Raw genomic sequence first — 24,983 nt, 5'->3', positions numbered from 1 at the left:
AAAGTAGTCATTTAAACTTTATACATTCTATATTTTTGTATTTGTTCTAATAAGCGTGTATTGCTTTTATAAAGTAGTTATTAAAGTAGTCTTTGCTTCAAGATATTTTTTAAAAAAATCAGTGAATTAAAGAAAAAATTCACAAGGAAAAAAGGCTTCTGTTTTGATTCATTCTTTGTCAGTACATGCAAAATTATCTGATGTATGATGTGCTAAGCTCTGAGAATTCCTTAAATTCAAGGCCATGGTTTATGTATTAATTTGTTCCTCATTTGCTCAAATTTTCTTCTCTACTTACTACCTCCCCAACCTCCCACTGCCCCCGGACAATCTTCCCTCTTTTACGCTAGACTTTGGCCATACTGTTCTCCTTTATACTTCTTGAATGCATTATTTCTCCCTCAATTCAGGGCCTCTGCACAAAACAGAATCCTCCTTCCCCTTTTCTAGCTTAACTCTTGATCATCTTACTTCCTCAGAGAAGCTTTCCCCAATTTCTCCAGACGAGGTAAGGTCCCTTTACCATATGTTTCCACTGTACTCAGTACGTCTTCCTTGGCAGCAATCAGTACATTAGTAATTACTTCTTCAAAATCTAGCATCTTCCCCACTAGATTTAACCTCCATGAGGGCATGGAGTCTATATTAGTCTAGTTCACTCTAGTCAATTGCTTACTACCTTCATAATTTTTGTCATAACTACACAGAAACTTTATTATTTTCTTCTTGAAATCAACTTCTAATATTCAAATATACACAACACATGAAACCAAGGGCTTGCTATGATGGTTATAAATTTTCGAATCCATGTTAAAATAAATGCATGAGTATCAGAAGCTAAAAAAAAAAGTCCATGTACCCCCTAAAATCATTTGGGTCTTGCTGTGGAGTGTGAGATCCACTTTACTAAACTGTGCTAATGTAATCCCAGCAATTGCACAATACTTGACAAATAGTATCCTTTCAACAAACAGAGGCTGACAGTGGGGATCACAAAGACTTACCTCGCTTTTGGCTTCTATACGTAAAACACGACTAGTCTTTGTGATTGGGTCTTCATGTCCAGTTTCCTCAAACAGTTTACCTTCTGAAAACTTATACGTGTAATACTTAGGGGGGCGTATAGGAGAGCAAAGCTGAAAGGGGCAGTTCTTTGGGTCTGAATTTGTATCCATTATGAATCCACAGGCCCAAGGTGGGAGCTGAAGAAATAAAAGTTATTTTTACTCTTTATCTAGACACTAAGTATTATTAATTAAATTTCTGGGTCTGCTCCAAACAAGATGATGTGGACATCAAATTTATTTTTATCCATTATCACATAATGCCTCATCTAAGGGTTACTTCAGCACAACAAAAAATATTTCAAGTGAAAAACAAAACTCTATGCAAATGACCAATAAAATAAGGAAAAAGTAAAGGAAAATGGTTTATCATGAATCTAGATTTACATGAAGTCTCCTTCAATAAAAAAGTTTATTTTGGGGGTATATAAACTTGGGCAATGAAACAGCAAAATGATTAAGAATAACAGCAAATCAAGTAGTAATTCCAGAACCCAGAAACATCTCCAAGATCTCTATTCTCTATTCTCATAGAACACGATATTTCTCACGTGTTTTTAATAATTTATCCAACAGCCCTTACTCTGCTGCCTGGACAGCAGCAGTGATGACAGTTATTATTCCAGGGCTACAAACTGGCTCAGCAGCACTAAAGCGTTTACAATTTGTTTTTAACTTTAGCTCCCAGGGTAACCATTGTGCAAAAGAAAACCTTTCCCGCACATCCACTCTGAGAGACTCACAGCTATTACGCTTAAGATTCTTAACTTTAAGAAAAAAGGAAAGAAATCAAAATTTATTCTCTCAGAGCAGCAGGGTCCAGCCTCAAACCTTCCACTAACATCCCTCTTACACCTTTTAAAGAACTCTAGTAAGCAGGCTGACAGTGTGTTAGAAATGGTACTGAGAGTCAGAACATTAAAAGAAAATTGCCTTTCTTTTCCTGAGTAATTGTAGAAAGAGCAAATTCCTTAGAAAATCAGAGGTCCTGGCACAGCAACGTCACTGGTGGGCACTATTTAGAAAGGGTAGGTGGGGGATGTATGCATAAAGAGTGTACCATTTAACCTGTAGAAACTATAGCCAAAGAGCTTATGTTCACAGAGCAAATTCCTTGCAATTAATCCAAAGAATCCACTGCCCTGAAACACCAGGGACATAAATTTGCAATGTCTCTCTAAAAGAGTTCCTAATTTATTCTCCTCAGATTGTAGGTTACTTTCAAGGATAATTTGTTTATTTAAATATAAGCCATAACTAGAAAGAAAAATGTAATCATGAAAGTTGGGAAATCTGGTAGCAAAAGTGAAGCGAGTAAAAATTGAGACCTCAGTGGGAAGAAAAGGAAGAAGCATTGCTATTAACCTTGTAACACAGGCCTCAGATTGACGGCACAAGGCTCCTCAGCCCTCAGCGGTACAAGTTTTTCTCCCCTTTGGTGACACTTTAAAACATTTTCCATGTGACTCATGTAGTAAGTTTAGTTTTTTTGGTTTTTTTTAGTAAGCTTAGTTTCTGATTAAATGGTTCCAATAAATCAAAAAGTCTTTTGGGTGTATTTCTTAAACTAATGGGACCAAGGTTAAAGTTTTAATCATAACAAAAACTGTTCCATGGCTATGGACTTTTTAAAGTTTGTCCAGCTGATATAGAGGTATTAACTATCTCAAGAATATCTTCAGCCACATTTCCTATTGAGATAAGCCTGCAGTATCATCTATGTATATTAATGAACAGAGCCTGAGAAGAATTATAAGCTGGCCAGGTGATATGCCGATATTCCTTGAGATATTTGACAGAAACAGGTTTAGTTTAAGCATTCTACCAGCTAACCACAGTCATTTCATCAAAAGAATGATTAAGACATACATGCTGAAAGAAAATCAGCCCAAGCATGCAGGCTGCTCCAGATGAATTGATGTTAGCACAAAGCAAAACATTTCCTAATTTGCTTTAATTAAATATCATAACCAAATAATATATCATAACTAAAAACATCACCAGGAAATACTGATGACATGATGACCAAGGATATGAGGCAATATATTAAGGGCTTCACATTTTCTATTGCTGAGATTGAGTTTATAAAGCTCTTTTAGTCAAGTGCGCACTGGGCAGAGATGTTACATACAGAAATACTTTATAATCCACTCACAGTATGGCTTACAGATGTCCTTTGTATATAGCACTGTCTGTGCATATTAATCAGCGTTATCCAGTTCATAAAAAGGCTCTGATCTATAGAATTCTCTTTAACTAGCACCTGGTATATAATATAGTATTTGATTCCATGTGATGATGACTCAGAACATCATACTCATATCATAATAGGTACTACAGGTTGGGAAAGGTCAAGGAATAAAGAAATAGAGGATACAGAATAAATGAAAGACATGATGTTTGTGTTAATGGAAGTTAAAACAATGGAAACTGAGGCATATCTTAAAAATATAAAAAATATAAAAGGCCATATTTACTTAGAAATCACATCTTAGCAAAGTCTCATGACATTCCTAATTCTGAAAGAATTTTGTTATAATAAATGCATCGCTAGAAATTATATATTTTCTCCCATCCCTATTCCTATAGACTACAATAAGAACAGATGCTCTGCCAGTTTCTGGATTGAAGATGTCTGAATTTGGCATCAATTAGCAAGTGAAAAGACACACTTTTGAATTCAGTAGATGAAAGCAGTTAACAAAATTGCTGGAGTTAAAAATCACCATTTTTGTTTTAGGACATTTATACAGCCTTCTAAGGCACAAGACATTACATTTGATAATTTGATAATTTGATTTCATGAAGTAGATGGAAAATTTTGCTTGTTTTATTTAGGCCCTAGTTATTTCTTATTTATACCACTGTAACAATCTCAAAACTAACCTCTATGCCGCTTATCTCTCGGTGCTTTGGTGTACTCTAACACAGCTGCCCGATAACCTCATGAAGTACAGCTTGACTCCTTAAATTATTCCCCTGTCCGCACACTTCACATGTTCCCCTCTTCATAATTTACGCATAAATTCACCACCTTGACAGTCAAAGAATGTCAAATCATAGCTTCATCACCTAGAAATTTATTCTGCTTCAATAAAAATGAATTATTAGCAGTTTCCTGAACATTTTCTGAACTTCTCCAGCTTAGAGCTTCATTTGATGGACTTTCTCAGCCTAGAATACCATTCCCTTCCCCACCCATCAAAATCCTATCTATCCTCTTTGGTTTATCTCAAATTCTACTTCTCCTCAAAGCTTTCCTGGGCCCTCTTCCTTTCCTTTGGACCTCACAGCACATTTTATGTTTCTGATCCCACTTATTTAAACCCATCTTATACTTGATCTTTGTGTACTAGTCTAATCTCATGATAAACTGTATTCTCCTTAAGGCCTGATATTTTGTCCTACTATCTTTCCATTCCAGAGCGCCCAATACAGTACTTTGCACACAGAAATTTGATAAACATCCAGTGAATTTACTGGAATTGCATTTTAACAAAAATTGTGATAGTAGTACAGATGGGGAGGTACAAGTGGTCTGTTTGCTGGTCACACAACTCCATATCAAGCAAAACAGAGGGCTCTCTTCTTCTCTTCAGTGCATGCTATCTAAAGTCACATATTAATGCTGCCTTAAAACTGGGCAGTAACGTTACCGTTCACCAGTTTTAGCAATAAAATTGGCAAAGAGATGATGAAGACATGAGAATGCAGTGGCAGAAACATAGTAGCAGAAACACAGTGGGTATGACTACTATCCCCACTGGGGGTGTGGGATGGGAACAGGAGGCAGTGGTTAGGCACCAGCTGCCAAGTTGGCCTCAGTTATTACTATATCTAAAGTTGTAGAGACATGTGATATAGAGATAAGCAGAAAGAGAAATATAATGGCACTTTACCTCTGAAATTCATGCTATAAGACAGTATTTTTAAGTAAAAGTGCACAAAATGGAAGGTCCTCTAAGTAATTCTAAAACAAACCTCCTAAACCTGATAAAGACCCAATATGCTAAATTCCATTTAAATTAATTTCCTTTTAAGAAAAAGTATATTGGTATTATTCAAAATTTGATGTTCTGTTAATAAACTGCATATATTGACTAATGTATTATCTTTCGAAAATTAAACATACCTTTAGAGACCGAACTGAATCGTCAGCCAGACCAATCACATTAACATAAAGTAGATTGCTATGCTTCAGGAACAGAACACAGTGATCCTTAAACATGTCCAGGTCTACAACTTTGGTATTTCTCTTCATTGTGAAAAATAAATCCCAATTCATAATAGCAGGGGTATCAGCAGCTGTTCTCATTAGCTGTGTGGAACAAAATTAGAAGAGATCTAGGTACCAGAACATGATTACTACTGCATCCAGAAATGAAACCACTGAAAACCAGACCATACTCATCTTCACTGTTTTATGAAGAGCTGAAGGAACTAACTCTGCATCAGGGCTGAAGTGTGAACATCACCGTATGAATGAGCCCAGGCTAGGCTGCTGGGTGGGTATAGCCCAGTGCTTAGGTGACTGGTCAACCAAGGGACATTTGAGTGAGAGTACTGACAGCTAGTTGACTGTGGAACTATCAATGAGCCTAGCCAAAACCAGTAAAAGAACTGCCTGAGATCAATCCAAACTGCTGACTCACAAAATCATAAGCTTATAAAAGTTTTTTAAGCCACTAAGTTTGGCTTTGATAACTAATATATTCAGGATAGAGTATGTTTTCATTTACTAACCTTTTTAGGTACAATTAAAATATGAAGAGGTATTAGCTCTAAGGGAAGAGAAAGGGGATTGGTTCTACATAGGAAGATAGCATTAGTTTTTACAATACCCAAAGCTTACAAAACAATAAACTTTTAGAGCAAGAAATGTTGATGTTAGTGTAACACTCCCTAAGAGCCTAAATGGGGACCAGGAGGATACAGGATTTACCTTGAATTCTGTAGGCTCGCCAACATTAGTGAGAATGTATAATTCATCATCTCTGTGTTCTACGTAGTAAAGGACCCCGTGTATTCGCTTCTGGATAAGTACTGGTGGGTCCCAAGGGCTCATGCCATCTATCAACCACACCTCTGAAGTGGTCTTGTTCATAATATTCATGGTGAGAAAACGACTGTCTTTTGTAAGATAAAGGAAAACAAAAAAGCTGCACAGAAGAAAGAGGGAGAGAGAGATACGAAAACCCAATAAATTTCAAATGCAGGCTATCTTGTTAATGACAATATCTCACTGGTGTTCAGTATATATATTAATTTATAATGCAGACAGAAAATAAAAACTCCTTAGTGAATACTGCTTATAAAAACTGGCTATTATATCTCTCATTTCCTCCCCAAAGGCATTCAAAATAATTTTTCTCTAACATTTTATTATAAAAAATTTTCAAACATACAGTAAAGATGAAAGAAATGTAAGGTAAATACCGATATACCTACCACTAAGATTCAATCATGGCTAACATTTTGTTATATTGTCTTTATCACATATCTATCGATCCATCTTTTTTTAAAAAATGCATTTCAAGGTAAACTACAGACATCATCTAACTCTCAATCACATTAATAGATTATAGGACTTTTTCCTGAGAAGAGGAAATAAACTTCCTAGAGGAGATATGTAACTGTAGGGAAGAAAAGGGACACAGAGTTTCCTTTGTTTTTCTTCTCTGTGCATGTTGGATATCCTTTTTCCTACTCTCCTAGTTTTTACAACAAAACAAACAATAGGAAGAAAAACCCTCACAATCTCACTAACCTAACACATTTTTTAAATTAACTATTTTAATTTTTCGATTTTTCCTTCTAAGGCTTAATTGTATTTTATACATGTCTTTTTTTTGTGTGTGGTACGCGGGCCTCTCACTGCTGTGGCCTCTCCCGTTGCGGAGCACAGGCTCCGGATGCGCAGGCTCAGTGGCCATGGCTCATGGGCCCAGCCGCTCTGCGGCACGTGGGATCCTCCCGGACCAGGGCACGAACCTGTGTCCCCTGCATCGGCAGGCGGACTCCCAACCACTGCGCCACCAGGGAAGTCCTATACATGTCTTTAAATAGATGTAGTTATTTAAAAAATATAGATGCAATTCTGGCTTCTGCATTTAGGATTTTTTTTTTTTTTTTAAATTGGTTGCGCTGTGCGGCACATGGGATCTCAGTTCCCCAACCAGGGATAGAACCTGCGCCTGCTGCAGTGGAAGTGCAGAGTCTTAAGCACTGGACTGCCAGGGAAGTCCCTGCATTTCTTCTTACACATATTATCATCTTCCCCTACATTAGTTATACAGTCTGTGATCATTATTTTTAATGGCTACATAATATTCTATCGAGTTGAATTATCATAATTCTTAAAAATGTAGATTTTAATGTTTCATTGTAATAAATATAAAAGGGAATATGTCATGAAGACAGTTTCCCTCTCCCTAACTTAAAAAATAAATTAATTTGGTTGTGCTGGGTCTTCTTAGTTGTGGCTGGTGGGCTCCTTAGTTGCGGCCGGTGGGCTCCTTAGTTGCGACTCACTGGCTCCTTTAGTTGTGGCATGTGTGCTCCCTAGTTGCAGCCAGTGGGTTCCCTAGATGCAGCAGGCAGGCTCCTCAGCTGAGGCTTGCCGCCTCCTTAGTTGTGGCATGAGAACTCCCATCTGTGGCATGCATGCGGGACCTAGCTCCCCACCCAGGGAACGAACCTGGGCCCTCTGCATTGGGAGTGCAGAGTCTTAACCACTGCACCACCAGGGAAGTGCCTCTTTCCAACTTTTATAGTTATTTCCTTAGGATAAATTCTTAGTAACAGAAATACTGTTTTAATGATTAAGTATTTTTATGACTCTTGATCAATATAATCAAATACTATCCCAAGAGCATTACACTAATTCATATTGACACACTGGATGCCTTTAAATATTCTACCTACATGTTTCCTTATTACAAAAGTAATTCATACTGAAAATACTAAAGAATATAAAGAAGGACGATAACCCTGAATTCCACTCCCCAGAGATAAGCATTTTGGTAAAATTCCTTTTGTACTGGATTACATTACCATGTTTGTCAATTTTATTTCTTTGCAGTGTGTCCATTTTAAACTTGGTGATGTAGTTTACATTATTGGTCTATAACCATCTCTTTATAAATTAAGGACATTAACTTGTCCTTTTGGTTGAAAATACTTTCCCCCATTTTGTCATATGGATTTTTTTTCATCTTTATTGGAGTATAATTGCTTTACAATGGTGTGTTAGTTTCTGCTTCATAACAAAGTGAATCAGTCATACACACATATGTGTCATATGGATTTTAATTTATTTGTTTACAATAGTTTCTGACATAAGAGTCTAATATTTTAGATAATCAAGAATATTGGTACTAACCCTTGTAATTTCTTCTATTGATTTTATGCTCTGGAAATATTTCAACCAAGCTGAGTGAAATACATATATTTTCACCTAGGGTTTTTTTTTTTTTTGATGGTTTTATTTTTACCAATAGATCCTTTAAATCTTTTAGTAATGTACGCTAATGTACAAAGCGATGAAAATTATTTTCGTCCAAATATTCAATATTCACATTCTAGGGTCTGTTTTAGGGTTATCCTGGTCTCTTTTATTGGTCTGTCAATTTGTATTATTTTAACTGTTGTGCCTTCACATGTTTTAATATATTGTTGTAAGGCAGATCCCCTGCCCTATCTTACTCTTTATTTTCAACACTTCTTTTGCTACTTTTATCTACTTATTTATGTGTAATGATGACACAGGTAATCAAAAGATAAATTACTCAGTCAATTATCTGGCAGACATGTGGTTACAGGGAAGTGAGAACACAAGCATCTCTGTAAGTAACAGTTTTCTTAGAAAGAGAAGTAAAGTTGTGGTAACTACCAAGCAAAAACCTACAGTAGATACACAAAATATAAAGAGAAGGGAATCAAACTATATAGCACCATGAAAAATAATCAATTCATTAAGGAAGACAGTAGGAAAGGAAGAACTGGGAACTATTGATCCAAAGCAGCTAGAAAACATGAAAAAGATGGCATTAGTAAGTCTTTAGCTGTTATAAATTACTCTAAATGTAAATGAATTAAATTCTCCAATCAAAAGGCAAGAAGTGGCTAAGCAGATAAAAAAAGAACTAACTATATGCTGCCTACAGTAAGAGATTCATTTCAGTTTCATGGACATACATAGGGTCAAAATAAAGAAAAAGACATTCCACACAAGTAGAAACCAAGAGGGAGCAAGGGTAGCTATACTTGTATCAGACAAAATAGACCTTAACTCAAAAGCTCTAACAAGAGATAAAGAAGGCCACTACATAATGACAAAGGTGTCAATTCGTCAAGAAGATTTATAACAAGCATAAATATATATGCACTCGACATCAGAACCCTCAAATATATTAAGCAAATATTAACAGATCTGAAAGGAAAATAGACAACATAATAATAGTAGGGGACTTTAGTAGCCCACTTTCAACAATGGATAGATCATCCAGGCAGAAAATCAGTAAGGAAACCTTGGACGTGAACTATACTTTAGAACAAATGGATCTAACAGACATATACAGAACATTCTGTCCAACAGCAAAAAAAAAATAAAAATACCATTCTTCTCAAGTGGACCTGGAACATTCTCCAGGACAGATTATGTGTTAGGTCACAAAATAAGTCTTAACAGGAAAAAAACTGGAAAATTCACAAATATATGGAAATTAAACAATACACTCCTAAACAACCAAAGGGTCAAAGAAGAAATCAAAAGGGAAATAAAAAAAAAAAACCTTGAAGTAAATGAAAATGGAAATACCACACACCAAAACCTAACGGATGCAGCAAAATCAGTTCTAATAGAGGCATTTATAGCAATAAACACTTACATTAAGAAAAAAGAAAAATCTCAAACGAACTTCACACCTCAAGAAACTAGAAAAAGAAATAATTTTGGCTAACCTTACTTGTGAGAGCAGAATACTGAAACCTGGGGATCAAAGCAAACACAGTAAAAAAAACAGCTCAGTCTCAGAAGTTCTACGAAGACCTTTATTACATTTTCTCTACTGGTATGCTGCTTTTCCCTCTTGGTCCTTCCCTTTGGATTAGGGCTGTTAAGTACAGTTGACCCTTGAACAACATGGATTTGAACTGGTGGGGTCCACTTATACACAGATTTTTCTCAATAAATACATACCACACTACCACACCATCTGCGGTTGGTTGAATACTCTGATATGGAACAGTGGTTAAAGAGAATACTCTGATATGAAACAGTGGATAAACAGTGAATACTCTGATATGGAACAGTGGATAAAGATATGGAACAGTGGATAAAGAGGGTCAACCGTAAAGTTACAGGTGGATTTTCAACCACACGGGAGTCAGTGCTCCTAACCCCCAGTTGTTCAAGGGTCAACTGTATTCAGAATCGACAAACTAATCTGTGCTTTAGAGATCAGATGCCAAACTAGGTTTAAACATACTTAATTATGGTTAATTCTTTTTGGGGTAGAAAAAGCATACTAGAAGCCAAAAATCAAGAATCTTAAATGTATGTATAACTCAATCTTAGAACTTAGGATAGTAACAACATATGGCAATTAAGTACCTTATTCAAGGGTATGACTCACAGGGTCAATTTTGAGTTTTAGTCACAAGATGTGAAATGGTTCACAATCATAAGTCATTGATACAATGTAATAAATTACTAGCTTAAACTGTCATCCCCAAAAGATATCCTTGACAAATGACACATAAAGTAGTGGATCGTATGAATAGCTGGTTCTAGTAAATTCTCATTAAAACAATCATCATCAGAAAAAAGCAATGACAGCATTACTGAACCCAGAATGTTAGTTCTATGGGTTGGAATAATACAATTTCTCCAGACCTCAAGTTCTTTATATAAACTGGGTGTTGTATAAGATTTTCTTTAAGGTCCTTGTCAGCTCTGAGATTTTATTAAGTGAAGGGTTACTTTTCTTGTTTGGGTATCAATTTTACTGTCATAGATTTGGTGTTAAAGATAATTTTTCTCTCTTGCAAAATCTGTTCAGACATTGTCCAAATTATACTGTAAGAGGTGACAGGACCCTGGTGTTAAGAAATAATTTATCATAAATCATTTGGAAAAGTGTATCTGGCTAAGAGTTAAGGGATTTTGCCAGATAAATTTATTATCATTTCCTCCCAAGCATGGGTAAGTGGTAATATGAGGCATAAGTCCTGAAGCAAAAAGAATTAGCTTTAAGGAGGAATTACCAAAGTATCGGGGAAAGTAAAATTTAAAGACCAATGTATATCATGGTTCAAAGCAAGCAATTTAAAATTCAGGTAACCTATATGAAATAAATGGTGAATTCTGTGTAACTGGCACCATGGTTATTCTAGTTACGACTTACAAGAGATTGATAATTGCTGCATGGAAACCATATTAAATGTTTAATTAACAACTCCTCTCATGTGTCAGTACAGAAAGAATGTTAGTGACTCAGCATTTGAATCTAATGATATATTTGTGTTCACTCTGAAGTTTGAATGTAACTAATTTCCAATTTTGAATCTAAACCACTTATAAAAGAATGCTTATGCTCCTCTTAGCCTTATTATATCTGATTCCAGCCAAAATCAATGTTTTAAGTCAACCAAAAGCAGCACTTTAGATAACTAGAGAAATATTCTGAAGAAAAAGACTTAATTGCATTGTTTTAGTACCTTGGGTCTTTTTCTGTGTAAAAACGTTCATTACGCCTGTTATCACCAAAAGTGGCTCGATATACATCATGACAGCGAAGGTTCCTCTGGAAGGTGTAAAATAAAACATCTTCATCTTCTTCATCCTTTACCCATTCTAAAAGAAAATAATTAAAGAATTATATATATCCACCTATTTACAGTTTAAAAAAAGAAAGGCACAGTGCATTCTAATTTTGAGTGCCAAATAGAAGAGATGTGCAAGTTTATCCCTGGAAATCTAAATCTAACATAGGTTTGACTATGTCTAACCCCGTTATTTATAAGCCAGAGATATTTCCAGAGAATAAGATACTACTACATCAATTCTAAGTTTTCAAGTAGTTATTAGTCTCAGGGTACTCAAGTTTCTAAATAAGAGATGAATATTCAATATTTAAGAAAGACTTTGGTAAAGTCACATTTGCTTTCAGGAGATGAATTATGTTTAGATCTACAACCTCTAAATTTGAGGAAATTTTGGACCATTTTCTCTCATGCCTAAATGTTTTCTGCCTGTTTTCAAGCCACAGGATATCTCAAACTACCAAATATGGTGTTTTCTAGATCTTACCAGAGGCTGTCAATGAAAGTTTTCACACAATTACGTCATGACTGCCACCTGGCTGACAGTGACTGTAAGACATTATTGTATAGTATGCATTCTGATTTTAGAGAGGTTAAAATGTACAAGAGGTATGCCTTAGAATCAATTAGATACGGTATAATTTCTATTCACTGCAAAAGCATTTAGTTATTAAACAATGGGGACATTTATGGCAGAAAATAAAAAGGGAGGATAAAGTATAAACATATATATCACTCAGTGATAAATGATAAAATTTAAAGTTGGTTCTATTGGTAAAAATATCGTAGCTTTTATTGAATAAGTTAGTTCATCGTGTTCCAGAGTTCCTTGGTAGTGACCCTGGGCAATGTGCTACAATGGCTTAACAAGATGATGTGAAATGAAAAAATCATACCCAAGCTTAAAGTTGAATAAAATATTAAGAGACAATTTATGTGAAAATGTACTCTAAATAATAGCAAAGAATTACTGATATATTAACATATACTGTACAACCTGGACTCCGATTACAATACTTTTAAAAACATGAACATGAATTTGGATATTTAACTAAAGAAGGGAAGGTCTCCTGAATAAGAGGCACAGAGGAAGGTATGGAGTCCACAGGGATAAACAGGTCAGGCATTCATCCTCTCATTCACTCACGTGAGCAAGTAAAAATGTTTGCAAAGTGTGGACAATCCTCTTTACTGTTGCCTTTTCAATGTAGAAGACTGTTTTGGTTGGTGGCTTACCAAAACTGGACACATTTGGGAAAGAAGCTTCCATTACAGGTTGATCACTGAGCTTCACAACTACACAGGTAGATGCTTCAGAATCTTCAGTTCTTATCTTGGCAGCTACATATTTTTCATCAGGAGCAACTCTGATACAATCAATGAAGGGTTGCTCTAATTTAAGTTCCTCCAAATTGAACAAAACTTCATAATTATCATTGTCTGCTGCATAAAGAAAAGGATAAAGGAGATAATTCCACAAAATATACTTCAAAAAATTTTAAATGGTATTTCAATGTTTTAAACTAGCATCCCGCTTCTGTAAGAGGCTACGTTTTGGCATCTTTGAACACTGACAGCAGTTTGATGTGTACAGAAAATGGCATTAGTATTTAATACTACCCTACGTTATTCAATATTATTCAATGCATCAACCTACGTGATGTTACTTGATAGTTATAGTCTAATATTTGTAGACCATATAGAACCTAGAAAAGTAAGAAAACGTTAAGTGACCCTGAATAGTCTATATAGTGCCTAGCACAGTATCCAGGATTTGGTAGATGCTCAAAAAATGCTGGTTCCCACCTCCATTCTCTCTGCCAGAGCTTTTGAATGTAGCTGTTAATTATATCTTAGGTAAACCCAGAAATTAAAAAACTACTCATTTAAAAAAAGAGAAAAAAATCAGAAATTGAAAACAGATATTTTCTATACCTTTGAAAAATCAATACCAAATTTCCAATGAAAAATGTGAAACCTGAAAAATCAGATATTTCTTAAAAGGAAAAACTGTTTTGTACCTTCTTCATCTTTGGAACGAACCAAACAGCAGCCCTCTTGATAATAAACAAAACCACCATGTTTAATCTGACAATGAAAAGAAACAAATGGTTTATTTAATTACAATTTATTCAATAATTTAAAACCAATTTAAGTAATTGTTCAGTGATCTGACTAGTCAAAATGAAGAAATGAGATCTTTTATAAGCAAACGTGTTGCAGTCTATGAATGAACATATAAAAAATATAAAATGAATCACTTTTTACAATATAGTGATTAAAATATGGTTTTCATATGTTTACAATCAATCACTGGAGGAGTTTCTAATACATAAATGTAAGAGGCAACAAAGAGAAGGCATTAACGAAACCTACGTCAGTTATGACTGTACAAACCACTTTAGCTTTACTTCTGGAACATCTGACAACAGAGATCAAGTGGCATCTTTAAGATAATCCAAAATGATGCAGATGTGGAAACTGTGACTTAGACTAGTCTGAAAACCCAGTCAATTACTTTCTGAGAGTCTTTCCTTTAAAATATGCTGTCACTGCCAATTGTCCACGGTTTGATCTGATTTTACACAAAGCATCTCACCCTCTGTGAGGGTGACAGATAGAGACAATTTAAGATTGAAAGACTATTACCAATATATGAATCATGCTCTTGTCTAATTCCTACATATTAAATGCAACTGATTGATATGATTTCAGGTAACTTAAGACAATTACTACTTGCTAGTTAGTGGCATAATCTGAATCTGGAATTCCTCATCCTTAACCTATTGCTATTTCCATTTTAGTACGTATGTAATTTTCATTCATAAGCTGTGGTTCTGTTTTCCAATCTTACTGAAAAATTTTCAACATGCATGTTCAATCTGTTTCAACTGAATATTTATGACTGTGGTGAACACAAAACAGTCAAGCAAATACTTGGATTTCATGGTATTGTACTATTTAAAGTGAATTTTCTTTTATTAAAAAAAGTACAGATAGAACAATCAAATAATTTTCAAGTAATAAAACATTATGAGTTAGTTTCATTTGAACTTCTCCTTGGGAGTATTTAAAAAATTTAAAAACAGAATTGGTTTTTTCCAAAAACCAGAATTAACATTATATGCTTGGAAATTCATCTTGGCTTTGATCTTTATAATTTATTTAAAGGACCATACTCAGCTTACTCTTTGTTCTTTAAGTTTTTCAGCATATTTTAAAGGCCAAAAGCAGTGTAATTTTGATGGGGGATTATGTTTATAAATCACAAGGTATTTTATTTGTATCCTGACTGGTAATATCAGATTTAAAAAAAAAGATATGATATCCTACCTCTGCATTGATGATTTCGTATTCTTCTTGTGGCTGTGTTTCTAATTTTGTTCTCACTTTTTCAAATGCATCCATGTTTTCTGAGAGGGATTTTTTGTTTTCTTGTTTAATAGGCAAAAATTCCTGGAAAAAGTTTTATCAGTATGATCATAATATTTCAACTAGGGAGAAAACCTTTGCTTTTTAAAGGTAATTCTTATTTCCTTTTCATTCAAGTACTACAACGTTAGGTCTATACCTATGAAATAATATGCATTTCACAGATCTTAAATGTTTCATAAGCTCAATACATTATTTCCTCTTTTTCATTTAAAAATGTAAACAAGTAAGGTGGATACTTGATGACTATACTATTAATTCAAATGGCTAAGTCCTTAAGATGCAGTAGTACTAAGAAGCGCTGGAAAGTCTTCAGAAATATTATGAGAAAGCAGTAAAGGAAATCCTATGAACATTTACATATTTAATAGCCAGGTGTGAGAAGTAAAAGTCTACTGAGTTTTATAAAGTATGTCCCTTTTAAAAAGGGGAAAATGTCAAAGGGAGAGGAAGACATTATCATTATTAATAAATGTTCACTATTATTTTATTCACAGCAAGAGTTATGACAAAAAGTTTTTCGTACTTTATATCTTCATTAGCCATAATTTTTCTTCTCATGGAGATAAGGAATCCTCCGCATAGAACTGTTTATTAGCTCAAAAGGCAAATTAATGCTTTATAAAACAGAGCTTCTCTTTGAGGTTAAAAAAATATATATATACTCATCTTCAAAAAGGAAAAATAATGGAAAATTAACAAGTAGAGATATAGGTGAAAGCTAAAATAAAGCACTCAGTGTCTTATTAGGAGTATCTAATAAGCTAACAGCTTAAGTAAGTTGATCTCTGATGAGCATATAAATATCATATGAATTATTAAAATTTGGATAAGGCAAAACCTTAGTTGTCAAATTAATAAAAGGGTTGAGGGGCTTCCCTGGTGGCGCAGCGGTTGAGAGTCCGCCTGCCAATGCAGGGGACACGGGTTCGTGCCTCGGTCCGGGAAGATCCCACATGCCACGGAGTGCTAGGCTCGTGAGCCATGGCTGCTGAGCCTGCGTGTCCGGAGCCTGTGCTCCGCAACGGGAGAGGCCACAACAGTGAGAGGCCCGCGTACCGCAAAAAGAAGAAAAATAAATAAATAAAGGGTTGAATAATTCAACACTCCACAGGTTTCCCTTGCTTAAGGAAAATAATTCTAGCCAAGATTTTAAATGTTAGCTTTCTGCCAAAGATGACAACTGTAGTGATTTGTGCCAGAAAGAGCACTAAGCCTTTGGTTAGGACCTGCAACAGCTGGTAAATATTTATTGCATAAGGGTATCCATGATACTTTACCAACAGTGTAGAGAATGTAAGCTATAAATACAGTTTATATCACAAGGAGTTTACAGTCTAAAATTAAACACAAGAATAAAACAGAAAAATCACCAAAGCAAATTAAATGAAAAAATAAGCATTCACAAAGTTTTTTAGAGTTTTTGAGATGCTTTATGATTTGGACTAGATTCACATTACCAACAATGGCTATTACAGTAGTCTAAATCATTCAGTCTCTACTTCAATAATAAAATTAATATGATTAATGATTTGAAATTCAAATTCTAAAGGCTCATTTTTTTTTTTAGTATTTCTACAAAATCTAGTGTTAACCTTTAGTGAGGCAAAGTATCTATACCAATAATTTCCTATTATCAACCAAGGCACAAATCAAAAGATCGCTAGAAATCTATCTTGAAACTAGAACTTAGTGGTAGAAGCTACCTTTTCATATCCAGATATATGCTTATCTATTCTGTTAATTCCTATTAGAACTTTTGAAGTACAGTCAGGATGGCTATGAAGAGAGTATCTCTTTCTACTACCTTGCAGCTCCTAGCACATTGTAGGTGAGGAGCTGGGCTCTGTGGTACGTGGGCCTCTCACCGTTGTGGCCTCTCCCGTTGCGGAGCACAGGCTCCGGACACGCAGGCTCAGTGGCCATGGCTCATGGGCCTAGCCGTTCCGCGGCATGTGGGATCTTCCCGGACCGGGGCACGAACCCGTGTCTCCTGCATTGGCAGGCGGACTCTCAACCACTGCGCCACCAGGGAAGCCCGGCTCTGCCACTTTTAAACACCCATTCTTATTGAGAGCCATGGCCAATGCCAGGCTAAGGCAACAGGGCTGGGCCCAATATCTATCCTCCTAAACTTATTTTACACTCTTGATTAACCTTTTTCTGTGTCACAAATCCAAATAAACTGAGCTTACGTGAACCAAAATAACCCTGAAAGCAATAGGATTTTTAATTGCCTTAATAAAATGGAAGTAGAATTCGAGAGTTTTGTAAGTAATTCCTCAAAAGGAATTACTTCCAGGGAAACTGAGATTCTATATAATAATCATAAAGTACTCCAAATTGGTTTTGGTTTAAGTTCTGTCGCCAAGAATACCCACTGGGTGTTTTAAGCTTTCATTTCAATGCCAGCTAGCATTACCATCAGGGTATGCAGCTAAACCTATCCATTTTAGCCAAGTATCTTAATGCAGGGGTTCCCAACCTCTGGGCTGCGAACTGGTACCTGTCTGTGGCCTGCTAGGAAGTGGGCCACACAGCCGGAGGTGAGCGACAGGCGAGCATTAGCACCTGAACCATCCCCCCATCCCCCGTCCATGCAAAAACTGTCTTCCACAAAACTGGTCCCTGGTGCCAAAAAGATTGGGGAACACTGTCTTAATACATGAATAGTCTATTGGTTTTAAGGGAATATACTACCTAAAGGAGCTGAGGTGAGGAGAGCTTTAAATTTTAAGAAAGTTACATGTACAGTATCACTCAATTAGTGGAAAAAAGAAGCATTCCTTCCCACCTTCTGGGTGGCCCACCACAAAACCATTTTACAACTGAAACTCGTAAGACAAGAGAAGGGAATATGTAAATTTCACATTTTATTAATTTATTTTTTGGCTACACTACGTGGCATGCAGGATCTTAGTTCCCCAACCAGGGATCAAACCTGTGCCCCCTACAGTGGAGGCATGGAGTCAACCACTGGACTGCCAGGAAAGTCTCTGTAAACTTTATTACAGCAAATAATAATGAACTCTAAAAACAGAAAATAGCACAACAGAAGAACAGTGGGCAGCTTTTAGTCAAGATGGTGCCATTAATTAAAGGCTCATTCCAAGTCTGGGGCAGGGAAAGTAAAAAGTAGGCTTAGGTCATTTGTGTCAGAAAGCAAGAAGTGTTCAAAGGTTCATGGAGATGTGTCAAAAGAACACAAAGGCCAGTTTAAAGGGTTTCCTACTAGCCACATCTGGGACAGTTTGAGCATCAAAAACAATAATGACTGTAATTGATTATAATAAACTGAAAAAAATAAAAACAACAATTTAAAAAGAAGCAAAAAACAAAACAGACACCTAACTAAAATAAAAAAAATAAAAAGAGGGTACAAAAATAGGGGGAAACTCTTCTTAACAGAATACTCCCACCTAATAAATGTAGAAAGAATAACAGAAATAGAAAATCATTAGCAACCCCCAGTGAAACAAATGATTAGGGTAAAGATCATCCTTGGTTATTAAACTCATTAGATGAAATGATGTCAGGTAATAAAATATTTGCACAAAGTATTACCTTAAGTCTACTTAGTAACTGCAAAGGGAATAATGGCCTGTTAACAATGGAGAGAACTAGCAGTTATCACCTTAACTGAAATTGTCAAGCTTAGCACCATTAATAATGGGACAAGCTGAGATTATGTGTCTTCCTGAAATAATGTTAATATGAGACATTTCAATTTAAGACAGAAAAAAGAGAAGAGTAAACCTAAAGGAACTAGAAGAAAGGAAATAAAATTAATTTGTTTCAATTAAGTTGATACAGTAACTAACGAGAAGATCAACAAAATAAAAAAGTTGGTTCTTTTAAAAAATGTACGAAGGGGCTTCCCTGGTGGCACAGTGGTTGAAGAGTCCGCCTGCTGATGCAGGGGACGTGGGTTCGTGCCCCGGTCCGGGAGGATCCCACATGCTGCGGAGCGGCTGGGCCTGTGAGCCATGGCTGCTGAGCCTGTGCGTCTGGAGCCTGTGCTCCGCAACAGGAGAGGCCACAACAGTGAGAGGCCCGTGAATCGCAAAAAAAAAAAAAAAAAAAAAAAAAAAAGTACTAAGAAAGACATGTATAGCAAAACTGATTAAGAAAATGATAAAACATTACGAGTGAAAAAAATGGCATAATTATAGATATAGTAAAGATTATTAAAACTTAAAATAACATTCTTTATGCTAATATATTTGAAAACATGACAGAATGGATAATATTGAAGAAAATAAATTACCAAAACCAACTAAAAAAAAAGAAAAGCTGTATAAGCTAATAAATATCAAAGAAATTGATAACTAAGTGTTCCCTTCTTAAAAGAGACACAAAACCCAGATACTTTCAAAGGTAGCTTTCTCTAATCCTCAAGGAAAAGATAATCTCATATGTCAACTATTTAAGAAAAAAAATGCCAACTATTTAAAACTACTCAACTTATTTATCACGCTAATATAACCCTGACACTAAAACTAGACAGTGACATTAGACAATTAAAAACCAATCTTACTGTAAAATATGGATTGAAAAAACTCTAAAATTCATAAATCAATGTATTTTTAAAAAGCACAAAATAAAAACAATAATAGTAACAATAAAATCCTATGTGACCAAGTAAGATTTACCTTAAGAATGAAAGGATGGTTCAATGTTAGAAAAATCCATCAATCACGAATAAAGGAAATAAATCTTAGGTCCATTTCCATTAATGCAGAAAAAACCAGAAAATAATGCACTTAAAAAATGATAAAAGCCTTAAATTAGGAATAGAGGAACTTCCTTGACTTAATAAATGATCTCTCTTTTTTTACACAAAACCATACTAATCATCTGTGAAACTCTTTTCAAGGCTCTTAATTATATTCATTTAAAATATCTAGTTATATTTGCTGCTTATTTTCTTATTCAAAAAGTGACTGTTAAATGAAGGAAACTAATTGTTTCCAATGCTCCCTGCTTCTAATTTGTCTCCTTGAGCCCAGTAAGTTTTGCCCTTCTCATTCCACTGACTGCTCTTGTCAAGGTCACTGATGGCCAGAGATATTATGGGGGGGAGAGACAAGATGGCAGAGTAGAAAGATGTGAGCTCACCTCTTCTTATGAAAACACCCAAATCACAACTAACTGCTGAACAACACTGACAAAAAATTCCTGGAACCTACCAAAAAAAAGATATCCTACATCCAAAGACAAAGAAGCCACAACGAGATAGTAGGAGGGGGGCAATCATGATAAATCAAATACCATACCCGACGGGTAGATGACCCACAAACTGGAAAATAATCATACCACAAAAGTTCTCCCACAGGGGCAAAAGTTCTGAGCCCCACATCAGGCTCACCAGCCTGGGCGTCTGGCAAAGGGAGGAGGAGCTCCCAGAGAATCTGGCTTTGAAGGCCAGCAGGTTTTGATAGCAGGAATTCCACAAGACTAGGGGAAACAGAAACTGCACTCTTGGAGGGTGCACACAAAGTCTCATGTGCACCAGGACCAAGGGAAAAAATAAATGACCTCAAAAGAGCCTGGGCCAGACCTACTGGCTGGTATTGGAGGGTTTTCTGTGGAGGCAGGGGGTGGCTGTGGCTCACTGTGGGGACAAAGACACCGGCAGCAGTAGTTCTGGGGAGTACTCATTGGCGTGAGCCCTACTGGTGGCTGCAATTTTCTCACCAAGACCTGGCCCCACCCAACAGCCTGTAGGCTCCAGTGCTGGCATATGTCAGGTCAAACAACCAACAGGGCAGGAACACATCAGCAGACAGGCTGCTTAAAGTGTTCCTGAGCACAGAGCTTCCGGCTAAACATACCCCTTGACATGGCCCTGCCCACCAGAGGGACAAGACCCAGCCCCACCCACCAATGGGCAGGAACTAGTCCTTCCCACCAGGAAGGCTGGACAAGCCTCTTAGGCTCATCCACCAGCAGGCAGACAGCAGAAACAAGAAGAACTACAATCCTGTAGCCTGTGGAACAGAAACCATAATCACAGAAAGTTAGACAAAATGACATGGCAGAGGAATATGTTCCAAATGAAGGAACAAGATAAAACCGCAGAAGAACATCTAAGTGAAGTGGAGATAGGCAATCTACCTGAAAAAGAGTTCAGAGTAATGATAGTAAAGATGATCCAAGATCTTGGAAAAGGCACAGACTCAGAATATACAAGAAATGTTTAACAAAGAGAAGAACTAAAGAACAAACAAACAGAGATGAACAATAAAATAACTGAAATGAAAAATACACTTGAAGGAATCAATTGCAGAATAACTGAGGCAGAAGAACAGATAAGTGAGCTGGAAGACAGAATGGTGGAAATCACTGCTATGGAACAGAATAAAGAAAAAAGAATGAAAAGAAATGAGGACAGTCTAAGAGACCTCTGAGACAACATTAAAGGCACCAACATTCACATTATAGGGATCCCAGAAGAACAAGACAGAGAGAAGGGACCTGAGAAAATATCTGAAGAGATAATAGCTGAAAACTTCCCTAACGTGGGAAAGGAAACAGTCACTCAAGTCCAAGAAGCACAGAGAGTCCCAGGCAAGATAAACCGAAGGAGGAACATGCCGAGACACATAGTAATCAAACTGACAAAAATAAAGACAAAGAAAAAATAATAAAAGCAACAGGGAAGAGCAACAAATAACATACAAGAGAATTCTCATAAGGTTATCAGCTGATTTCTTAGCAGACACTCTGCAAGCCAGAAGGGAGTGGAGGATATATTTAAAGTGATGAAAGGGAAGAACCTACAACCAAGAATGCTCTAATCAGCAAGGCTCTCATTCAGATTCAATGGAGAAATCAAAAGCTTTATAGACAAGCAAAAGCTAAGAGAATTTGGCACCACCAGACCAGCTTTGCAACAAATGCTAAAGGAACTTCTCAAGGTGGAAAAGAAAAGGTTACAACTAGAAACAAGAAAATTAAGAATGGAAAAGCTCACTGGTAAAGGCAAACATACAGTAAAGGTAGGAAATGATCCACATACAAATATGATATCAAAACCAGCAATCGTGAGGAGAGTACAAATGCAGAATATTGGAAATGGATTTGAAATTAAAAGACCAGCAACTTAAAACAATCTAGTTTACATATAGACTGCTACATCAAAACCTCATGGTAACTGCAAACTGAAAATCTACAATAGATATACCACAAAAAAGAAAAAGGAATCCAAACACAACAGTAAAGTTAGTCATCAAATCACAAGAGAACAAAAGAGGAAGGGTCGAAAAAAGACCTACAAAAACAAATCCAAAACAATTAACAAAATGGCAATAAGAACATACATGTCGATAATTACTTTAAATGTAAATGGATTAAATGATCCAACAAAAGACAAAGACTGGCTAAATGGATACAAGAATAAGACCCATCTATATGCTGTCTACAAGAGATCCACTTCAGATCCACTTCAGATCTAGGGACACAGATCTAGGGACTGAAAGTGAGGAGATGGAAAAAGCTATCCCATGCAAATGGAAATAAAAGAATGCTGGAGTAGTAATACTCATATCAGACTAAATAGACTTTAAAATAAAGAATGTTACAAGAGACAAGGAAGGATACTACATAATGATCAAGGGATCAATCCAAGAAAAAGATATACCAATTATAAATATACATGCACCCAACATAGGAGCACCTCAATAAATAAGGCAACTGCTAACAGCTGTAAAAGAGGAAATCAACAGTAACACAATAGTGGGGGACTTTAACACCCCACTTTCATCAATGGACAGATGATCCAGACAGAAAATCAATAAGGAGACACAGGCCTTAAATGACACATTAGACCAGATGAACTTAATTGATATTTACAGAGCATTCCATCCAAAAGCAGCAGAATACACATTCTTCTCCAGTACCCATGGAACACTCTCCAGGACTGATCACACGGTGGGCCACAAAGTGAACCTTGGTAATTTAAGAAAACTGAAATTGTACCAAGAATCTTTTCCAACTACAATGCTAGGAAAAGAAAACTGTAAAACAAAACAAAACAAAAAACTGTAAAAAACACAAACACGTGGAGACTAAACAATATGCTACTAAACAACTAATGGATCACTGAAGAAATCAAAGAGGAAATCAAAAAATACCTAGAGACAAATAAAAACAAAAGCATGCCAATCCAAAACCTATGGGACGCAACAAAAGCAGTCTTAAGAGAGAAGTTGATAGCAATAAAATCTTACCTCAGGAAACAAGAAAATCTCAAACAACCTAACCTCACACCTAAAGCAAATAGAGAAAGAAGAACAAACAAAACTCAAAGTTAGTAAAAGAAATCATAAAGATCAGAGAATAAATAAATGAAATAGAGACAAAGAAAACAACAGAAAAGATCAATGAAACTAAAAGCTAGTTCTATGAAAAGATAAACAAAATTGATAAACCTTTAACCAGACTCCTCAAGAAAAAAAGATAGAGGGCTCAAATCAATAAAATTAGAAATGAAAAAGGAGAAGTTACAATGGACACCACAGAAATACAAGGGATCATAAGAGACTACTACAAGCAACTATATGCCAATAAAATGGACAACCTAGAAGAAATGGACAAATTCTTAGAAAGGTACAATCTCCCAAGACTGACCCAGGAAGAATGGAAAATATGAACAGACCAATCACAAGTAGTGAAATTGAAATCTGTGATTAAAAAACTCCCAACTAACAAAAGTCCAGGACCAGATGGCTTCACAGGTGAATTCTATCAAACATTTAGAGAAGAGTTAACACCTATCCTTCTGAAACTCTTCCAAAAAACTGCAGAGGAAGGAACACTCCCAAACTCATTCTACGAGGCCACCATCACCCTAATACCAAAATCAGACAAAGATAACACAAAAAAAGAAAATTACAGGCCAGTATCACTGATTAAGATAGATGCTAAAATCTTCAACAAAATATTTGCAAACTGAATCCAACGATATATTAAAAGGATCATACACCATGAAAAAGTGGGGTTTATCCCAGGGATGCAAGGATTTTTCAATATCCACAAAACAATCAGTATGACACACCACCATCAACAAATTAAAGAATAAAAAACATATGATCATCTCAATAGAAAAAGCTTTTGACAAAATTCAACACCCATTTATGATGATAAGTCTCCAGAAAGTGGGTATAGAGAGAACATACTTCAACATAATAAAGGCCATATATGTCAAAACTATAGCTAATATCAAACTCAGTGGGGAAAAGCTGAAAGTATTTCCTCGAAGATCAGGAACAAGACAAAGATGTCCACTCTTGTCACTTTCATTCAACACAGTTTTGGAAGTCCTAGGCATGGCAATCAGAGAAGAAAAAGAAATACAAGGAATCCAAATCAGAAAAGAAGAAGTAAAACTGTCACTGTTGCAGATGACATGATGCTATCCATAGAAAATTCTGAATAAGCTACCAGAAAACTACTAGAGCTCATCAATGAATTCAGTAAAGTTGCAGGATACAAAATTAATACCTAGAAATCTACTGCATTTCTATGCAGTAACAACAAAGGATCAGAAAGAGAAATTAAAGAAACAATCCCATTTACTCTTGCATCAAAAATAATATATAGGAATAAACCTACCTAAGGAGACAAAAGATCTATAACCACATAACTATAGGACACTGATGA

At 35.9% G+C, this 24,983-nt stretch overlaps 1 protein-coding gene across 4 annotated transcripts in view; it reads right to left on the bottom strand.

Annotated features, from left to right (window-relative positions):
- PREPL (prolyl endopeptidase like) overlaps positions 1–24,983 on the bottom strand; it is a 54,131-nt gene that overhangs the window by 10,483 nt on the left and 18,665 nt on the right. For 3 of the 4 annotated variants that reach the window (XM_060026694.1, XM_060026696.1, XM_060026698.1), the window contains 7 exons: positions 15,222–15,344; positions 13,910–13,976; positions 13,125–13,331; positions 11,784–11,919; positions 6,007–6,223; positions 5,197–5,382; positions 1,005–1,202 (listed from right to left, as the gene is read on the bottom strand). In XM_060026694.1, the coding sequence (XP_059882677.1) occupies positions 1,005–1,202; positions 5,197–5,382; positions 6,007–6,223; positions 11,784–11,919; positions 13,125–13,331; positions 13,910–13,976; positions 15,222–15,344 (1,134 nt within the window). The remainder of the gene's footprint in view (positions 1–1,004; positions 1,203–5,196; positions 5,383–6,006; positions 6,224–11,783; positions 11,920–13,124; positions 13,332–13,909; positions 13,977–15,221; positions 15,345–24,983) is intronic. The other variant, XM_060026695.1, reaches the window with a different exon arrangement.

This window comes from Delphinus delphis, chromosome 12 (genome assembly GCF_949987515.2).
Source record: "Delphinus delphis chromosome 12, mDelDel1.2, whole genome shotgun sequence".
Classification (NCBI taxonomy): Eukaryota; Metazoa; Chordata; class Mammalia; order Artiodactyla; family Delphinidae; genus Delphinus; species Delphinus delphis.
Note: the sequence above shows the minus strand (reverse complement) of the source record. Positions and strands in the feature narration are given on the sequence as shown.